The following is an 18,917-nucleotide window of genomic DNA, read 5'->3' as shown; positions in this document are numbered from 1 at the left end:
TTAAACCCCGTCCCCGGGCACAGAAGAGCACTTCGGAAAGGTCTTACCTGGCAGTGCACCGTAGGCGATCATATAGTGCTTTTGAAAGTGCTTTAGATTTACAGTGTCAGTATCGACTGTCTTTAGGCCCCTTTCCGCTGGGCAATATATATGGTGGGAACACTCCATGAATGTGCCCTACCCGAGACCCCTTTTACAGCAGCGTATACCGAGCGTACTGTACCGCATGGCACTGTGTGGGGTTCTTCTGCACCCATACATTCAGGAAATGGGCTTGCCATGGCATGGAGCCCACAGCTGCAGTACGCCCGTTCCCCGGAGAGCCGGCTCCCATGTGCGGACTGAAGCTAAGCCAGAAGAGCTAGGCAGAATCCCAGCGTCCCAGGGCGACTTACGTTCAGTCCCAGGGACGAGGCCCTTCTGTCCTATGTCTGTATCGCCATACCACAAACGGCACCTCCTCTGCTCACATGGTTATAAAGTGGCATTGAAAGTCAGATCCGGACTTCCACTTCCCTGATCCGGCCCAGATGGCATCTCAGCATTTCCGTCATGGCCGAATCAACATCATGATCCAGAGTGAATCACTGTTCTAAGAAATCCAAAACCAGGTTTTAAAATATTAATTGTGTCACGTCACTGTCTAGGGTGGGGACACGGACACTTTTCTATCGGGACTGCGGGTCGACAAACAAACGTGGAGAGGGAAAAGACTATCCGGCAATATCTTGACATGGAGGGGACATAACAGACAAGACCAGGAGACCAACACACAGCACACTGGACACAACCAACCACACGCTGACCCCAGACCCCTGTTGCACCCCGAACACTGGAAATGGAGCCCAAAACAGCAGCCAATGACCGCAACGGGGTGGAGCCATTCATTTGGTGGACCCGCCCTCTCGGACCAGAGGACAAACAAACACCACATACCATACACAGGAATGTAACACGGTGTTTAATACTACTAACGCTACTAATACTACTACTAATAATTATTATTATTAATTTCAATACACTACCATTGAAAATTGTATGATAATTTGTGTCTTTTTTTTCGTCAATAAAAATGCAATTGCCTTATAGACAGAGAGAACATCAAACAGATCCACTCCATCCAATTGAAACCCCAGTCCAGACACTGTTCATTTATGGCACGTATCAGACACAACAGTGATAAGTGGGGTTTGAACCTGTGACTTTGTGGTAAATGTTTTTTTGTTTTTTTTTACCACCGGCATTATTTCGCCCGCAATCCAACGTTCGAGGTCGGTCACGTGCTGGCTGGACAGCATCCCACTGATCAATACAGTGGACCGGGCTTTGCGGCGTGCCTTACTCTTTGATTCTCTGTATTCTACATCCTAATACAGCGTTCTGTTGCCCATGGACACGGAACGAGTTGCAAATCTCCACTAAGTGTAACGTACACGTTACAAATGAAACCAAAATGAAAATTCTCCTGTCCTGTCCTGTCAGGCCTGGGCCCGGCAGGAAGGACCACACCAACCCCCTGTGTATTACAGCAATGCATTATGGATGACCTGCCATGCACTATGCATGAAGAGGGCAGGAGGGGAGAGAGAAGTGGATCCTGGTGGGTCGAGACCTGGAACCCCGACTGCCGCATGAAACGTTTGACTATATCGTACATTTCCACGATCGTGATCGGGCGTCGTCGTCCGGGTTCGAGGCCGGCGTGGCTCCGCCCCCACCGGCGTCGAGAGGGAGCAGGCAGTGCGGATCCCGCCAGTCCACTCCCAGCCCGGCCAGCGTCTCGCGTGTTGCGGCGGTGAAGTTCGCTACCCTCCCTTCGATCGGTAAGTGCGAAGTGCGGCCCGGGTCCTTGTCGCGATGGAATTAACGACTCGACGCGACGCGGACGCGTTCGGCGCGTTTTAACGCGCGCAGCGCGGATAACGGTGCGGCGGCGCGGATGCGAACAGGCGTGGCCCCGCGGATACGCGCACCGCTCCCCGCCGTGGAGATGGGGGTCGTTTTTCCACGCTCCTCGGTAAAATCGTTTTTTTCCACGGCGACGCGGTGCGTTTCGACGCGTCGTTATAACGCGTAATATGTCCATCACGCCCTGTGCGCGTCAAACACTTATTGCCATTACTGGCGCGTCAGGGTCTTTTTTTTATTTTTGATTTTTTTTTCTGGTAATGAAATATTATTTTATTACACGCGAGCGTGATGATGCGGACTCGACTGCGGTCCGCGGCCTTCCTCCGGGCATTAATCTCGCGTGGGATTACGTGCTCTGCGTCCCGCGTTCCGGGGTGATGTAACGCAGCAACAGGGACTGTGTGTGTGTGTCTGTGTGTGTGTGAGGGTGTGAGGAGATAAAAGAAGCGACACCAGCCTTGCGGACTGTTAAAAGGTGGGAATGTCCCCCCCTGATGGGTCCCCGGGACAACAGGACACCCCGGGGAGAAGGAATTTCGGGAGAATTTCCATTCCTTTAAAGCGCCAGACGGCCAGGAGGTGTGGAAATCTACCCTGATCGCTCTTTATCGCTTGATCATTTATAATGGGCGCTAGTAGCCCTACTGTAATAACCAGAAGACCACACAGTCACAGGTTCGAAACCCGCGTACTACCGACGTGTCCCTGAGCAAGACCCTTAACTCCGACTGTCCCTGTAACTACTGACAGTAAGTGTCTCTGGAAAAGAGCTCTGGCATCTGATAAATGGCACAAAACGACTGGTGCGGGGTTCGTTTTGGACAGCCGCCTCCCCGCGGGACACTATGGCCTTGAGCGGCCCCGGTCGGCGCGCTCCGCGCCGGTGCCAGGCCTTGTGCTTTGTCCGACCATCAGACGGAGACGAGGAGTGGCCGGGGCGGGAGGTCCCGCCGCCTCACACGTCGGCCTCCGTTGGGCCTTTACAGGCAGGGCTGAGCAGTGGCGAAGGTGTAAAAAAATGCAGAGCAGATGCCCCCCACCCCGCCCCTGCTTTCGCTCCGGCACGTGCTACTTAGAGGCCGCCTCATTCACCCATTAGTTTAGGTCACCCCAACATTTTAAAATCGCACACTCCACGGCAATTACGGCCGACGACGATGCATTTACGGCATTTACCAGACACCCTTATCCTGAACGACTTACGATCAGTAGTTACAGGGACAGTCCCCTCCTGGAGACACTCAGGGTTAAGTGTCTTGCTCAGGGACACGATGGTAGTAGGCGGGGTTCGAACCTGGAACTCCTGGTTCGTAGGCGAGTGTGTTACCCACTAGGCCACTACCACCCCTGTCGATGCGTTTGGTTGTTTTTACTGAAGCTGGCGGAGTTGTTCGTGCCGCCCCGACATTTAACAGCCTTGGCGCTCCGGCGCTTTTTCCCGATGAGTGTTTTGTTGCTGGACGGGATCGGCCCCTTTGTCTGGCTCCGTTTGTGTGTGGGAGGGGTCACCTTGCCGACCACGGTACGTGCTCCTGAGACCGCGTGGTTGTTGTATGCTAAGATTTTTTTTTAAAAATCAAGTGCCTTTGTTTTTTCTCGTCGGGCGCGTCCTCTCTGTTGCTCCACCCACACTGCATCAGGAGGCCCTGAGAGGATGCTTGAGAGCTTTTCCAATAATGGCTACGCCCACGGCGGCATCAAGTAACAGAGTGATTACGGGAATCACGGCGCGTCAGCGGGACCTCCCCCCCCCCCACCCCCCCCGTCCACCGAGCCGGTCCTGCGTTACGGTGGCACGTCTTGTTTATTAGTCGCGGAGGGCCAGCTGTCACCGCGGGGCGACAGGTGACGGACCACATGGCCTTATGGTGCAGTGCGCCGGGTGGGGACGAGGTGGGATCTCGCCCGGCTCGCTGAGTTCTCCCTCCACCTCCCCGCTAACGGGACGGGCGAGCGGCCGCGTTTCCACAGCTGCCCCGCCCCAGTGCCGGCGAGGAATTCGTGCCCTTATTTTTGGGTCCGGAGGCTGAGAACTGATGGCGCCCGAGCATTTGCGCGGGGGGGGGGAGCTCCTCCTCCGGCTCCTGCGTTCTTTTTCCTCAGGGGACATCTGAGACGTTTGAAGAGCTTCCAGCGGACGTGGTGTCTTTTAAGACTGAAGGCGCTAGTTATTCCGCAGTATTAAAGCATCAGAGACATGTCCCTGGACACTCTGTCCTCCCGCTGAGGGACAGTTGAGGCCCAGCAGTTAAGGAAGTGGCCCCGAAATCAGAAGGTTGCAAAGCGGCGTCCCCACACACTGCCCACCCGGGTGCCTGTCATGGCTGCCCACTGCTCACCAAGGGTGATGGTTAAAAGCAGAGGACACGTTTCCTTGTGTCAACGTGTGCTGTGCTGCAGTGTTTTACTTTTACTATTAAAAAAAGTGTGTTATTGCTGTGCAGTTTATTCAAAGAGGCATCCAGCCAGAAATTGTCCACATTCAGACGCGTCCAACGCTCTGTTGAGACATTGAAGTGGTTTTGACGGACAGACGGAGCTAGTTCTCTGGCTTCTGAACTAGCGGAAGAGAGGGCCACCCTATTGCTGGTCGTTTTGCGCTCTTTTTAATCCCATTTCCCTCCCTGTCACTTTCCTTTTAACGTAGCAACATGTGGCACTGCTGGGTGACGTCTTCCAGCTCCCGGTCCACCTCTGGCGCCATGCTGCGGCTCGGCGGGGCGTTCCTTCTTTCCATAATGTTTCCATAAGCATGAGTTATACGCCTTCCCACCCCCCTCCCCTGTTCTCTCCGGCTGTAGCGGCCAGATCGCTCGCAGATTCCGGCCGGATTCCAACCGAACTCGAGTCTCGGGGGAGCACAGCTGTGACCTTGAGCGTAACCCCTCGTCCCGCCCACAGACGTCACCGCCCCGGGAGATTCGGCCTGTGAGTTACTGCACGGTGGGGGTTTACGCTGCTCCTGATGAGCGGCGGAGCGGCGGGGTAGGCGGAGTCTGTAAAGTGAAGTAAAGTGATTGCCACATGTGATACACAGCAGCACAGCACACGGTGCACACGGTGAAATTTGTCCTCTGCATTTAGCCATCACCCTTAGTGAGCAGTGGGCAGCCATGACCGGCGCCCGGGGAGCAGTGTGTGGGGACGGTGCTTTGCTCGGTGGCACCTCAGTGGCACCTTGGCAGACCGGGATTCGAACCGGCAACCTTCTGATTACGGGTATGCCGTCCGGGGAGAGACTCCATCTCTGGCTTATTTCAAATCCTGCCTCAACTCCTACGTGTTGACAAACGGGCCTTTTCCACGGTTCCATCGCAACCGTAGACCCTGAAGAATGCGAGGGGGGGCGTACTCCGCGGCCGTAGATGATCCTGGCTGCTATCAGACATCTGCCTGCACTGTCCAGAAAGGAAAATACGAGCATGCGTGCCAGATGTGTGAGGAGCACGCTCCAGCTCGCTGCCTGGGCCGGGGCTCTTCACCCAGAGCGGTGACCTCGTCGATGGTGGAGGGAGCCGCCCAGTTTTCTTCCCAGTAAAACCCGTCGGCGAGGCTTATTGTTTCAGATGGCCGGCACGAATATCTGCACACCGGAAATAGTCGTCCATTATAGGAAAAAATGTGATACATACACGACCAGATACGTTTCCAGGAGGTTTCTACCTCCCAGCCAATGCTGATATTAATAATTGAAGAGTGTCACCTACTAACAGTGCGTAAGCCCCTCATTTACATTTACAGCATTTACCTGACGCCCTTATCCAGAGCGACTTACAATCAGTAGTTACTGGGACAGTCTCCCCTGGAGGTGTCTTGCTCAGGGACACAATGGTAGTAAGTGGGATTTGAACCTGGGTCTTCTGGTCCATAGGCGAGTGTGTTACCCCACTAGGCTACTACCAGCCCTCATTTGATAATAACTCTGTAGGGTGAAATTATGATATAGAATCCTGACCTTGATGATTGTAAGACCAGATGGATTGTGAATGTGATGAATGTGGCTCATGAGGACCTGTTGGGAATTTGCCTGGGCTGCTGGACATTTTCGAGGTCATTCCGTAATCCAGATTATAGCTAGCTGTGCTATATCAGATCTCTGTCTGTGTTGAGGGGGCCGAGAGCTGCGAGGAGGTTGGCAGCTCAGGCAGTTCTTCCCGTCGATTATTAACCTCCCTGTCTATTAAGTGGATGTGACTGTCATTGTGATACAGAGCAGCACAGCACACGGTGCACACGGTAAAATGTGTCCTCTGCATTTAACCATCACCCTTGGTGAGCAGGAAGTGGTGACCCTCATTCTTTGCAACATGTCTCAGTTGGCTGGAACTGGCACAGTGACTGATTTCAAGCAACTCCAGTGGAACTACACAGCAAAATGTGCCCAGACGGGGAACGACCAAACGATAACATCACCAACGCTCCTGCGTACGTGATATTATGATGACGAGAGCTTATGTGCAGCATCCTGGCCATCGAAGGGATCGCTCTCGGCTGCTCGATCAGCATTCATCACTTCTTTCAGCACCACTCCGGGACATTTTCAGCTATTTAATGCAAACTCTCAGGTCATTCATGTCACATAATGAATGATGTGGAATATACAGGAGAGCCTGAATGCGGAAGATATTTCATTTCAGCTGGCATTGCCATTAGCCACTATTAATTAAGCGAAAATCATTAACACATCAAGTACGGTAAAAGTAAAATATTTTTTACGCATTAAACATCAGGGCTGCTCAGTATAAATAGTATGCGATATGAATTTGGCTGACGGGAGAGATTTTGATCACCTGCGAGGAACCACGCCTACGGCAGGGTTTCCACAGATCCTTAAAAAGTCAGAAATTCGGGTTTAAGAAAAAAAAGTCCTTAAATATCATTAAAAATGATTAGTAATCTTTAATCTAATAAGCTTTCAATATGACAGTAATTTGCCGGTCTCTACAGCTGAATCCAGAAAATCCAGAAATTTGATATCATACAAACGGTACTTCCCTGGCCTTGTGGGTGCGACTTTCAGTAGAATTGGCCAGATATTGTTTTTTTTATCTGGTATACGTTGATGGATCCGTAAAAAGTTTAGCGTGCAACTTCCTGCTGCAGTCCCTTTGATGTGGACACGTTACCCATTCAAAAACGTTTTATATACTGCAAAATTATATACTGCAATATATACCGTCTATGGTCAAACTTATATCGCAATATGAATTTTGTGCCGTATCGCACAGCCCCATTACACGTGAACAGTGATGCGAGTGCAGTGGCATGAATTCTGAAGTCTTTAGTAATTATCAACCTCAAGTCCCTTTTCTTCCTCCTGCTTTCTTCTTCGTCTATATTTCATTCTCACCAAAACCAGGCGGCTCCGTTTAGAGTCTTATTAATGATCCCACCCGAAAGGCCAGGCTGCCACGCCCCTCTGCTCCCGGGAAGGAGGGGGGGGTTGGAGTGATGGAGTGGGTGCGGGAGAGGGAAAGCGGGCGAGGCACCCTCGCGTTCGGAGTGGGAGGATAATGAGAGCCAGACCTCGCCGCACGTCATTCCAATCCAGAGGGGATGCATTCAATTCCGCCCGGCCGGCGACCGGCAGGGGCTTTAAAACTCCGAGACAGATCTGGGTAATCTGGAGGACGCGGTGATCGGGACAGCGTAAAAGCTGAGTGTGCGTGTCCGCGTTGGACGCTGTGGCGGCGATTTCACCTTTCTGGAGGCTGTTCGGCAGATTTCAGTCGGATTATTTCCCTCTGGCTCGTGGCGCAGTTCATCCATCTGGACTGCTGTTGGCCTCGGAGATACGGTTTCACGTTCTACCGAATGGCGGCTTTGGCCGCTCCCGTGCCAGAAAACCTGGGCCTAATATCACTCGCCGCTGCTACTGAAAGTTAAAAGTTCCTATCAGGAACGAGATCTGTGGATTATCCCGAGTAACTTGAGTGACAATTTGTGGAAAGAGAGGAGGGTGACCCCTCTGAGGCTGATAAAGAACTGTACGGAAAACGAAAAGATTTAAAACACTGTCAATACGTTTTTTTTTGTTATCCACGGTCCCGGCTCCTTCCGACGTTGTTTTAAGTTTCTCAGCAGCGACCACGGACAATGGCATTTGCTCATCTGAGAAAGTAAGAAGGCCTTTCTGATTGGCTGTCAATTAATAGACTCGGTCACCAAGCAGGAATGTGGCCTTCAACTTCCGAATTCCCCTCTTTGGGTTTTCCCACAGTGCTATCAGCCTTCAGGGGGCCGGGCTCCTGATATGAAGAAGTGCCTCTTATCCGGCCACATGCCGGCATCAGAAAACCGGAGGGACCTTCGGGGTTGTCACGCCTCCCCAATCTGGCTTGGTCTCTGCGCAGAGACGACTCCCGCGATGGCCGCTGGGGCATTGGTCCGTGTTCCGGGCGACCGTCGTGTCCGCTGAGTCTCCAAAAGAGTGGAAAGGCCAAAAGTTTTCCAGAGTTCCTTTTGGAAGTGAGGTCATAATGAACCCCATTCTCTGGGATGCATGACATTCCCCGAGCAGAGACAGAGGGCTGATTGGCTCATTAGTCACCGTCAGGCATCTGGTTTGTGTCATGAAGTCTCAGTAGAGGACTGAGTGACAAATACCACACCATCTCTCAGGTTCTTAGGGTCATTTAATCAATTCAAACAAAACACTTAGAATTCGTCAGCCTTTCCTACGCAAAAATGAGTAATAAGTAACTGAAAAAGAACCATGACTGACTGCCAACTATGAAGTCGCCAAAACAAAATCCCTGATTGAGGCAAAGACTCGTTGAAAGGCACCACGTTGGCCGCAACCAGCTATCTAGTTTGCTAAATATATAATCGAGTCGCAAACGCACTACAGCCATTTAGGTGTCAGGACACAAGATGATGGAAAGAAGCATGGACGTCACATGGCATGGCGTAAGGCGACAAAGGCTCCGGTCGGGAAGTGGCTACTGCGCATCCAGGGTTCGGACCCGAGTTTCGAGTCGGTCCTGTGTTATTCTGTTTCCGGTTTGTCTGCCTGTGTTCACCTGTGTCTGCCTGTATAAAGCTGCCCCGTTTGTGTCTGTTCGCAGTCGGGTTGTAGTATGGCGATGCCGTAATATTCCAGGCGAGGAGAGGGGCGGCGGGTGTCTGTGGATGGCAGACGGGGTGCCGGTCCCCCACGGACAGGCGTGATTTGGCCCCGGCCTGAATGCCTCAAAAACATATAGATGTTCGGCACATCGTGCCCCTGTTTACGATTCTCAACCATGGTACATTTGAGATATTTTCCAAACCGAGGGGTACATCTGAAGCCATATCTGCCTCGACTTCGCTGCTCTGGCGGGCGTGAACAGTAAAACGCCGCAATTACAGGGAAATGCCGTGGAGCAACGCGCCGTGGGATTTCTGTTTGCTGATTCCCACACATCTGTTACCCATATATCACAAAACCCCTTTTTTCTCTCGGTTTTTCCCCCCCCAATCCATCCTCCATCTCGGACAGAGTAAAACAATACATAATGACCCGCCAGAGATAGAGCAGCCTTTGGATCCGGCGGCCTGGTCGCCAGCGGCGCATTTGTCAAAAGTTGAGGAGAACACTGCTGTTGTTGCTTAAAAGCCCTTTTTTGAAGCATTTACCTTTACATTTATGGCATTTACCAGACGCCCTTATCCAGAGCGACTTACAATCAGTAGTAACAGGGACAGTCCCCCCCTGGAGCAACTTAGGGTTAAGTGTCTCACTCAGGGACACGATGGTAGTAAGTGGGATTTGAACTTGGGTCTTCTGGTTCATAGGCGAGTGTGTTACCCGCTAGGATACCAGGTTGACCTGATTAAGATGGATAACGCACAAGCTCGACCCTGTTTTATGAAATGGCTGCTCTCTGAACATCTCGGCCCAGCGTTTCTCATGCGAGACTGGATGAGCTCGCTTGTTGCGAGGCCATGGCCGTTTCCTGCGGCCGGGCTGTGTTCATACGCCTCAAGTTCAAGTTGAGCTTTATTGTCATTTGAGCTACGTAAGTTAGCATACAGTAAATAGTGAAAATAGGTTTCTCCGGAACCTGGTGCTACATGTAACGTTTAGACAACGCTAATTACTGACATAAAGTGCACGTGTGCGACATCGACAACATTCAAGATCGGTTTATTGTCAGTAGGACAGTATACCGTGTATATTGTCACTAAACTATTCTAACTAAAGCTAAAGCTGAAATACTGTGCAGTATCTCTATAGGAGAAAAGTAAAACGTTTCTGTACAATGAACAGGACAAACAGGACATACCCGGACAACATCGCGTAGATAAGTTGGATATTTCAAACAGGACACACAAGACATGACAAACAAGTGCACGATGTGCAGGAATGTGCAAAAAGAGCTGGGACGTGAAAAGCGTGTAGACAACAAAGAAAACAGACAGCACTTAAAAAAACGGTGAAATTGGTCATTACGGTGCAGAGTAACAACGTGTTAATGTAATAGAGATGTGCTCTGAACATAAGAAGTAGGGTGTGTGTGTCAGTCCAGAGTGGAAAGTTCCTGAGTGTTCAGGAGTCCGATGGCCTGTGGGATGAAGCTGTTCCAGAGTCTGGTACTGAGGGCCCGGATGCTTCGGTGCCTTTTTCCCGGAGGGTAGGAGGGGGAAGAGTGCACGTGAGGGGTGTGTAGAGTCCACCACAGTGCCGGTGGCTTTTCCTGATGCAGCGGGTGTTGTACACGTCTGTAATGGAGGGAGGAGAGACGCCGATGATCTTCTCAGAATGGGAAAAAAGGCCATTCAGAGGAAGTGGCGGGAAACCCTACCCGGGCGATGGCCCCGACTCAGCCTTTTTCTGAAAAGTGGCCGGATGGAGGGATCAGGGGACTGGTTAAAAGTACTGTAACCAATTATATTTGATTACTTTTGTAAATCATGAATGAATATTCTCAACCGTTAACCATTTAGAAATTTTGCTAACCTGGTACCTTAAAGCAGAAATGAACATTGACTACTGCCAAGACATGAATTAACATCATTATAATTAATTGGAATAATATAAAAACAGGCCTCCATAATGTCAGACTTCAGGCCTCATTTTTTTTACTGTAAGAGCATATAAACCACTGAATATTCATCAATTACTTGTTTATTTTTATAAATACATTGTATGTATATACAGGTATCGTTATTATGATGCTTACAAATGGCGTAGTGGCAAATGGCCATTTGGCCAGATCGATGCTGTCAGGCCCCATCCTTGCTGGTGTTTGTCTGTGTACGGTAGTTAATCGGGGGATGGCTCAGCATTACCGGTACCCGCGTGGACTGTAATGGACACAAATCGAATTGGCTCAGTGCACTTTGCGTCCTGCGCTGGTACGGATGCGTGGCTGCGGCCAACGGGCGAGTCTTCTTCCCTTTTTTTTTCGTCCGTTTATTTGCCTGTTTCCTTCCTTCGCAAAGACCAGGAGCGCACGAGCGGCACGGGCCAAGGACGTCGTGCCAGATGGTGCTACTCGGAAATGTCGCCGTAATTCCGAATGGGCTTGTTCCTTAGCAACCCAGCAGGTGCTTGTGTCTGTGGAAGTTCTGCATTAAAAAAGCAACTTTGGGGAGGTGAGCTATATTACATTCCGAGCATTCTGCGGATGCCGTGTTTGCACGCTGCCAAACCCTAATATTACCCAAGTGCTCGGAATGTGAGTTCGGCGCTGTAGATAGGCGGGAATGCCGAGTGCGATATCTCAGGCTGTTTTGGAAGGGGGGGGGGGGTTCTGAGTGATGGTGAACAGTTGGTCTCTGGAGAGCATGTGTGCGTGGGCGCGTAGTCAGGCAGGCTTTTCTGGGTGCGTGCATGTTGCGGCGTGGGTACGTGGGTACGTGGGTCTGAAAATGAAAGCATGTGTGGCGTGTGGGACGGACCAGGGGAACGCAGCGGCGAGAGCGTGGTGCCGCCTTGAGGGGTGGGAAGGTCTGGTAAAGGAATTCTGTTCAGAAGTGTAAATAATGTATGACCCGCTGACCATATGGGTTATAAATGTACTTTTCTACGCCGGCATGGCAGAGATCAGGAACGAAAGGAAATGGTGTCTCGGGGGATACTTAAGCATTACAGAAGCTCTCAGCCACTGCAGCAGAGCAACACAGTACTGAGGACAGAAACTGTGTTAAAAGTCACATCCCGCACCACTGCACAAAAGCCTTTTCTATGCGGATGCTGCACAAAGGTTACCGTGGATCCGGGGAGTTATGGCCCAGTATCTGGCGAGTTGCTTCATGCCTTCAAATGAACCCAGATCAGTTCAGAAAAAATTGACGCGAGAGGTGGACCGAGCCGGCTAGGTGATTGAAGCGAACATCCCAGACATGAAAGAGGTCCCATCATTCAGCTGCCGTGCATTCATCCGACTGCTGCGGTCCCAAAGCGGAGGTGTTTTCCCTCCCCGAAGAGCCATGTGGCGTGGTGGCGGAGCCACCCCCCGAAGTGGGGGTGGAGCCTGGCAGCTGCTGCAAGCTGTTGGGGTGAGAAAGGGCCGTTAGTAGTGGTGTCACCCAGAAATCCAACAGCAACAGGCGGAGCACCAGTTGGTGGCACTGTGAAGGTTTTGTGAGCTGGTTCTATATATCATAAAGCAATACAAATTCCCTAAATCGTTGCATTGGTCATACGTTGCGTTAACAAAATATCAGCGGAAATATTTAATACTTGGGCCATGTAAGTAATGATATCATAATACTCAAGCCTGTATTCTGTATATGCAGAACAGATGTTCTCAATAGAACATTCTAAAAGGCAGAATTTTAATTTGTGATATAGTGCAATGAAATGTGCTGTATAAGTGATTTAACATTACTGCCATCTATAAAAAAAAAACGTTTATTACACACAGGCCCACTTGAAGTTAATACTGCATAATAAAGCATAGACAAGAAACATGCATCACAAACAACAAAAGTCTTCTCCAGCTCCATGGTAATTGCAGTGGGTGTGGCGCCGCATCTTTAGTCAGGCAATAGATATTTTTACAAGCTAAATAAAAAAAATTTATTTAGCTTAGCTGTTACGTATTGATGGCAGTTGTATCATCTTATACTGTAATTATGGATCCTTACATATGTATTATACGTTTTATTTTATCATATTATACAAAACTAAGAGCCCTGATAAGGCCTAACTTGTCAAGGATAGAACATGCCTGGGAATTGTTAAGTGGTAGACGAAGAAATTTTTATATATATATGTTTATTTGTGCAGTGTGTGCGTGTGTGCGTGTGTAAGTGTTAGATTCGTCTGAAATACTTTTTGAACAAGTGAGTTTTCAACTGCTTCTAAAAGGTGGTTGTAGTCTCGACTAGTCGAATGGAGCAGGGAAAGATGTTCCACCAGCCAGGGACAACAACGGAGAATAGAGTTGATTGGGATCGGAGACCCCGTGAAGAGGGAATTTTCAGTCAAAAAAAAACTGAACTCCAGAGGACACCCAACTCACGACTCTCCCAACAACACTGACCCCTCCGCTGCCCCCTCCTGGGAGCTGAACCTCAGCACCAAAGCTTTAGCTCTCTGAGCGTGTGACGCTTTTCCAGTCTGTGCCCGTTCGTGCGCAGTCGCTTCATTTCCTCTTCCAAACTTGAAGTACCACGGTGTGAGGGTGGCCTTGCGGTCCTGACCAGTCATAACTCATACCGGAGCTGCCATCTCGTCTCTCCCTCTCTCTCTTTCTCGTTCTGTTTAGTAGGGTCAGCGCATTTACTAATCCCCGTTGGGGCGCGTAGGGGCTGTCCTGGGGGTTCTGATGCGGACGGAACCGGCGCGGGGGGTGGGGGTGGGGGGGTCAAGTTTCTACATCTATTATGGCCCTTTTGGCCCCCGCGGGCTCCCAGACTTTTCTCTCCCTTCAGGAACAACGGTCGAGGCCATTTGCAGCTCCGGCCTGATCCATATCTCATCTTCCATTTCCTCCTCCCCCCATCCGGGAAGCGCGTGGCTGCGCTCCGGCCCGCAGCTAATGAGCCTTCTCGCCGAAAAGACCATCTCTCATTGGAGCACGAATGGGAGGCGCATGCATCGATCTGTCAGATCAGCAGGACGGGGGCCGGCGAAGGCTGCGCTGGCGTCCGAATCCATAAAAAGCTTTCCTGTACTCGTCATCCAATTACAACATCAAGCGCAGATATGATTCGGTCTTATCGATCGGAGAACTTTCCACTCCGCACTGCTGAAGCTGAAGGACTCTGTATGTTCAAATTAAAGCGCATAAACAGTCACCGCTCGTCCATTTCCACGTGCCCCTAATCGCAGGGTTGCGGGTTCAAGTCCCGGCGGGGTCCCCTTGTTCAAGGTACCGTCCCCACACACTGTTAGGGCTGGCCACTGCCACCCAAGGGGGGCCAAAAAGGGTTCAAAAAGGCGTCCCGGCATCCCCCCCGGGTGGGTTGTCCCCGCGTTAGCTGAGAGCTTCCCAGATTCTTCCCGCCGTGTCGGCACTCCTTTTCATGGAATGACGACTTGTTGTAAGTAGGGGTGGGACGATACGGGGAACTCACCATTCAATTCTGTGGCGATATGTGGCCCACGATAATGATAATATCACGATTCGCGATATCTACTGCGGTTATATTTGATCTTTGCAAAGCAGTTCGTGCCGATTGCGTAGTCTTTATCCTGTGACTTTCCGTCGACTGTCTCGTAAAACCCGAAGTGTCTCCACACTTTCGAGTGGAAACTGGCGGGTGGGTCTTTGATTCGTTTTTTTTTTTTTTTTTTTTCGCCATTCTCTGCGCTTCTTCTCTGTTCTTGTTTGTTAACTTGTCTTCTTCACCGGCCGCCGTTTGCGCCACTTTACCCCGATTTACTCGAACAGCGCCCCCCGCAGACAGAATGGTAGATATTGGGTAATGACAGTGACACTGACAACGGGTAAATGAATCGTTTTGTGTTGTAATAAGATATCGATATTGGCCGTTAGTCTATCGATTATTTATTGCAACAGAGAGCACAACAATATATTGCAATATCGAGTTTACATTTACGGCATTTGGCAGACGCCCTTATCCAGAGCGACTTACAATCAGTAGTTACAGGGACAGTCCCCCCCTGGAGACACTCAGGGTTAAGTGTCTTGCTCAGGGTTTGAACCTGGGTCTCCTGGTTCACAGGCGAGTGTGTTACCCACTAGGCTACCACCACCCCGATTTCTTTTCCCACCGCTTTGTTGTAAAGTACAGCGCTCCTGATGATTGACAGGGCGGGTGCTCCTCACTCGGCCTTTTCACAGCGAGGAATCGATACGGTACAGTGTCGTCCCCCTCCAGCAGACAGCATGTCCACCGCACCGACTGGTTCGCTGAGACAGGACTCGGGGACGGATGCACAGTCCGCGGTCAGAACACGCCCCGCCCACGCCCCCTTTTTTATTCATCTTGCCCGAAGATCTGTCTGTGCGGCCGGGTGGCGTGTACTCGTCACCCACGCGAGGGAACAACATGCTTGTTGTGACTAATCGTGGACACGGGGAGCGGTTCGCCTCTGAGATGTTAATAATGCATATATTATATTCTCCCGTGCCAGTGGGCGGGCAGCGGGGAAAAGATTTCATCCAGTCACGCGGGAGGTGAAGAGAAAGAAAGAAAAACAGCTCCGTACATCGCGTACGTACGTCGTACGTGTGGGACGTTTTTATTGACGCGGTACAGAACTCCGGTAACTTTTTTTACGGAACGTCGCCACGCCTGAAGCCTCCTGGTTGAAATTAGGCCGGCGATCTCCACGGGTGTCAGCGGGTGAAAATTGTCTCTTTATTCCGTTCAGGAGTGGCTCGTCCCCTCCAGCTTTTTTCAGGCCGTACCGCTGACAGTGAACACACACACACACACACACACGCATGCACAGTCCGAAAGCATTCGCTGAGCTCATCAAACCACGCGCCGCTCGTGCGGCGAAAGCCACTGAGGGGTCCCATACGTTGAAATTGGCTTCTACATTAGCACTGGGTGTAAACATTTGTTGAGCCGTAGAACATTCTGGAGAAGAAGGCGTGATCTGTTCAGTATGTGGATATTGGCGGGTAGCGGGTAACACACTCGCCTATGAACCAGAAGGCCCAGGTTCAAACCCCACTTACTACCATCGTGTCCCAGAGCAGGACACTTAACCCTAAAAATAGCTCCGGGGGGGGGGATAAATGCCATAAATGTAAATGTATTTATAAAGAGATTCAGGTGGAGCAAATGCCTCGAAAGGAGGAAATTTGCTCCACGACGTGGGCGGCGGTGCCTCCTCGGTTTGACCAGAAGGTGGCGGCATGCCTCACTGTGTGAAGTCCCGCCGTGCAACCACTAACCCCGCGGCCCGGACGATGTGGGAGTCTGGGTCCTGGCACAGACTCGCACGGTTTCAATTGTAAATGTCTCTTTTCTTGTTCTTAATCCCGTGCGTCTGGTTTCTGGTGTATGTCGCAGGGCGACCGGTGAACAGGCGCCACGCCCGAGGTCAACATGACGACAGTAGCCGCCGAATTCGAGCACATGGAGCTGCAGCAGCAGTACAGCGACACGGTCAACAATCGCTGGGATGACGAATGGGACAACGAGAACAGCTCCGCCCGCCTCTTCGAGCGATCGCGCATTAAGGCCCTCGCAGGTAAGCATGATGGGATATGGAGAAGTGTGGCCCGGATGAACTTCAACTAACTGGGCACGATCCACTGAACGTTGCTAAACGTGGCTGATGTAAACACACACACACACACACACACACGTGTGAATACTAGTGTTGAACCATATCGTTTCTCAGCAGCATGCCCTGCTTTTTTACTCAGTAGGTGCCAGGTAGCGGAAGCTAATTCATGACATGACATCAGTATGGACTGTATGCTGGCCAAAAGTGAACTTTATTGTCACCTCACCATATACAGGTACACAGAGAGATGATATTGCGAAGCTTCAGGGATTCGCGGTGTGCAAAGAGGCATAGCGCAAGTGGAAATTTAAAGTAACACACAACACAACAACGTCATAGAGGACATTGTGCACCGACCCATAACATAATGCAGGTCGAGACAAACCAGGCGGACAAGGAGCATTTACCAGACGCCCTTATCCAGAGCGACTTACCATCAGTCGTTACAGGGACAGTCCCCCCCCATGGAGACACTGGAGGTTAAGTGTCACGCTCAGGGGGTTTGAACCTGGGTCTTCTGGTTCATTAGGCAGCATATCAGTACACACCATTATTAATATATTGGCCTCTGCCATTATACTGACCAAGGCCTTCAGGGTCAGATACTTTCACCAATTATATCCTGTTATTTATCGCACCCCTGATCCACAGTTTGAACTGGATGCAGACTGGTTGAGGGGTGTTTTCTGGAGTGCACTCCTCCCCCCACGGCCTGCTGAGCTTCACCGGACCCAGTCTTACGATTTCACCACCGCACACACGCACACACACATCCGCTCAGCGCGGAAAGTGGCGGGACCAGAGGTGAAATAAAACAAATTCGGACCGTCTGACTTACTTCTTTCACTCGACGGCCTGAGACCACAAGCTCCTCGGGGAATGCAGCAAAAAAAAAAAAAAAAAAAGTCCCTCGGCATTCCACCGAGCATCCTGCCTCTCACATGACTCTGTTTTCCTGCATTCCTCCCCACCGGAGCACACGCCCCTGCCCACACCGCCCCGTTACCATGGGACGGTCAGAGGGAGGGTGGCCTTGCCCTCGCTAAACTGATTCGTCCCGAACAAGAGCGGAATGGGCGCGGCGTTTTTGATCATTCATTTGCGGATTAGTGTGGGAGCCTGAATTCTGTCAGGCGGGCCCGAGAGATCCCGGCCCCTGCGTGTCTGGGCCGACCAATCCCGGCCTTCCTCAGCCTCCCGGCCGCCTGGAGGCGGCGGGCTCCCCTGTGAGTGGCCGGCATGCACGCCTAATGGGAACCATGTGGCCCAGCTGAGGAGGCCTGGCTGTGACACGCCCGCCTCCCCTCCTCGTCTCCGTCTCAACGGCTGCCAGAGTGCATGAGCGGAGCCCATTCCTCGAACCGCGGTGCACCATTTGGGACAGAACACGTTGTAATAATTGGGGGAAATATGTTTTTAATACTTTAATCTGTGTTAGAACCAATACCCAGTCCGGATTTTTGTCGGAATGTTCCCTCGTGCTTCTGACGCGGGGAGGACAGACGTGATGGTTCTCTTCTGAATGATGGATTGGAACAGTGGGTGGTGCCTGTCGTTTAGTCGTTATTGAGTATGGAATTGTGGTCCAATGGGCTGGGAGTTCCAACAAGGAATCTTGAGAGTGTGAATTATTAACCGCAGCGATGAAAGGTGCATGATGCCACGTATGTGCATAAGGGAACTTGTGTTCAAAGATAAAGTGAAGTGATTGTCACATGTGATACACAGCAGCACAGCACATTTGTCCTCTGCATTGGGCAGTGGGCAGCCATGACAGGCGCCCGGGGAGCAGTGTGTGGGGACGGTATTTTTGCTCAGTGGCACCTTGGCGGATCGGGATTCGAACCGGCAACCTTCTGATTACAGGGCCGCTTCCTTAACCGCTAGGCCACCACTGTCCCATTGGTTTGTGTTCCTGTTTGTGGGTGCATCAGGAGTGATTACACCACTCGCCGCTCCCACAATGTCTTTCCGTGGCACGTCACCACGCTGTTGCAATGCAATGTAGTCGTCGATTCGGGGGGCTCCAGATCTATTGTCCCCCCTGTAATGGTGCTCCTGGGAGACAATGCAGCAGGATTTGACATGTTAGACCGAGTGGTCGCAGCGCGTAGGAGCCACTCGAACTCTGCGTCCTCTCCGCTCCCTTCCTTCCCCACGTCTGTCTGGTTAAATGCTAGTTAAAGCTTCGCCATGGCAACAGCGTTCCAGTCTCATGACATCTTTGCCACATGGTAGTGTCCATTTAGCGGCGTGATTCTGCGCGGAGAGTTTTGATGATGCCTCGCTTTATTAAAATCACCAACGGCGTACGGTTTCTATTTATCTTCATCAATAACTGGGCGAATATGAAATCTTACGG

At 51.2% G+C, this 18,917-nt stretch overlaps 1 protein-coding gene across 1 annotated transcript in view; it reads left to right on the top strand.

Annotated features, from left to right (window-relative positions):
• The first annotated feature begins 1,588 nt into the window (after positions 1-1,588).
• sptbn1 (spectrin, beta, non-erythrocytic 1) overlaps positions 1,589-18,917 on the top strand; it is a 48,562-nt gene continuing 31,233 nt past the window's right edge. The window contains exons 1-2 of the mRNA XM_028971962.1: positions 1,589-1,823; positions 16,336-16,516. Coding sequence (XP_028827795.1) covers positions 16,372-16,516 — 145 coding nt within the window. The 5' untranslated portion in view covers positions 1,589-1,823; positions 16,336-16,371. The remainder of the gene's footprint in view (positions 1,824-16,335; positions 16,517-18,917) is intronic.

This window comes from Denticeps clupeoides, chromosome 3, assembly GCF_900700375.1.
Source record: "Denticeps clupeoides chromosome 3, fDenClu1.1, whole genome shotgun sequence".
NCBI classification, from domain to species: domain Eukaryota; kingdom Metazoa; phylum Chordata; class Actinopteri; order Clupeiformes; family Denticipitidae; genus Denticeps; species Denticeps clupeoides.
The sequence above is the reverse complement of the archived record's forward strand: the minus strand, read 5'-3'. Positions and strand labels throughout refer to the sequence as shown.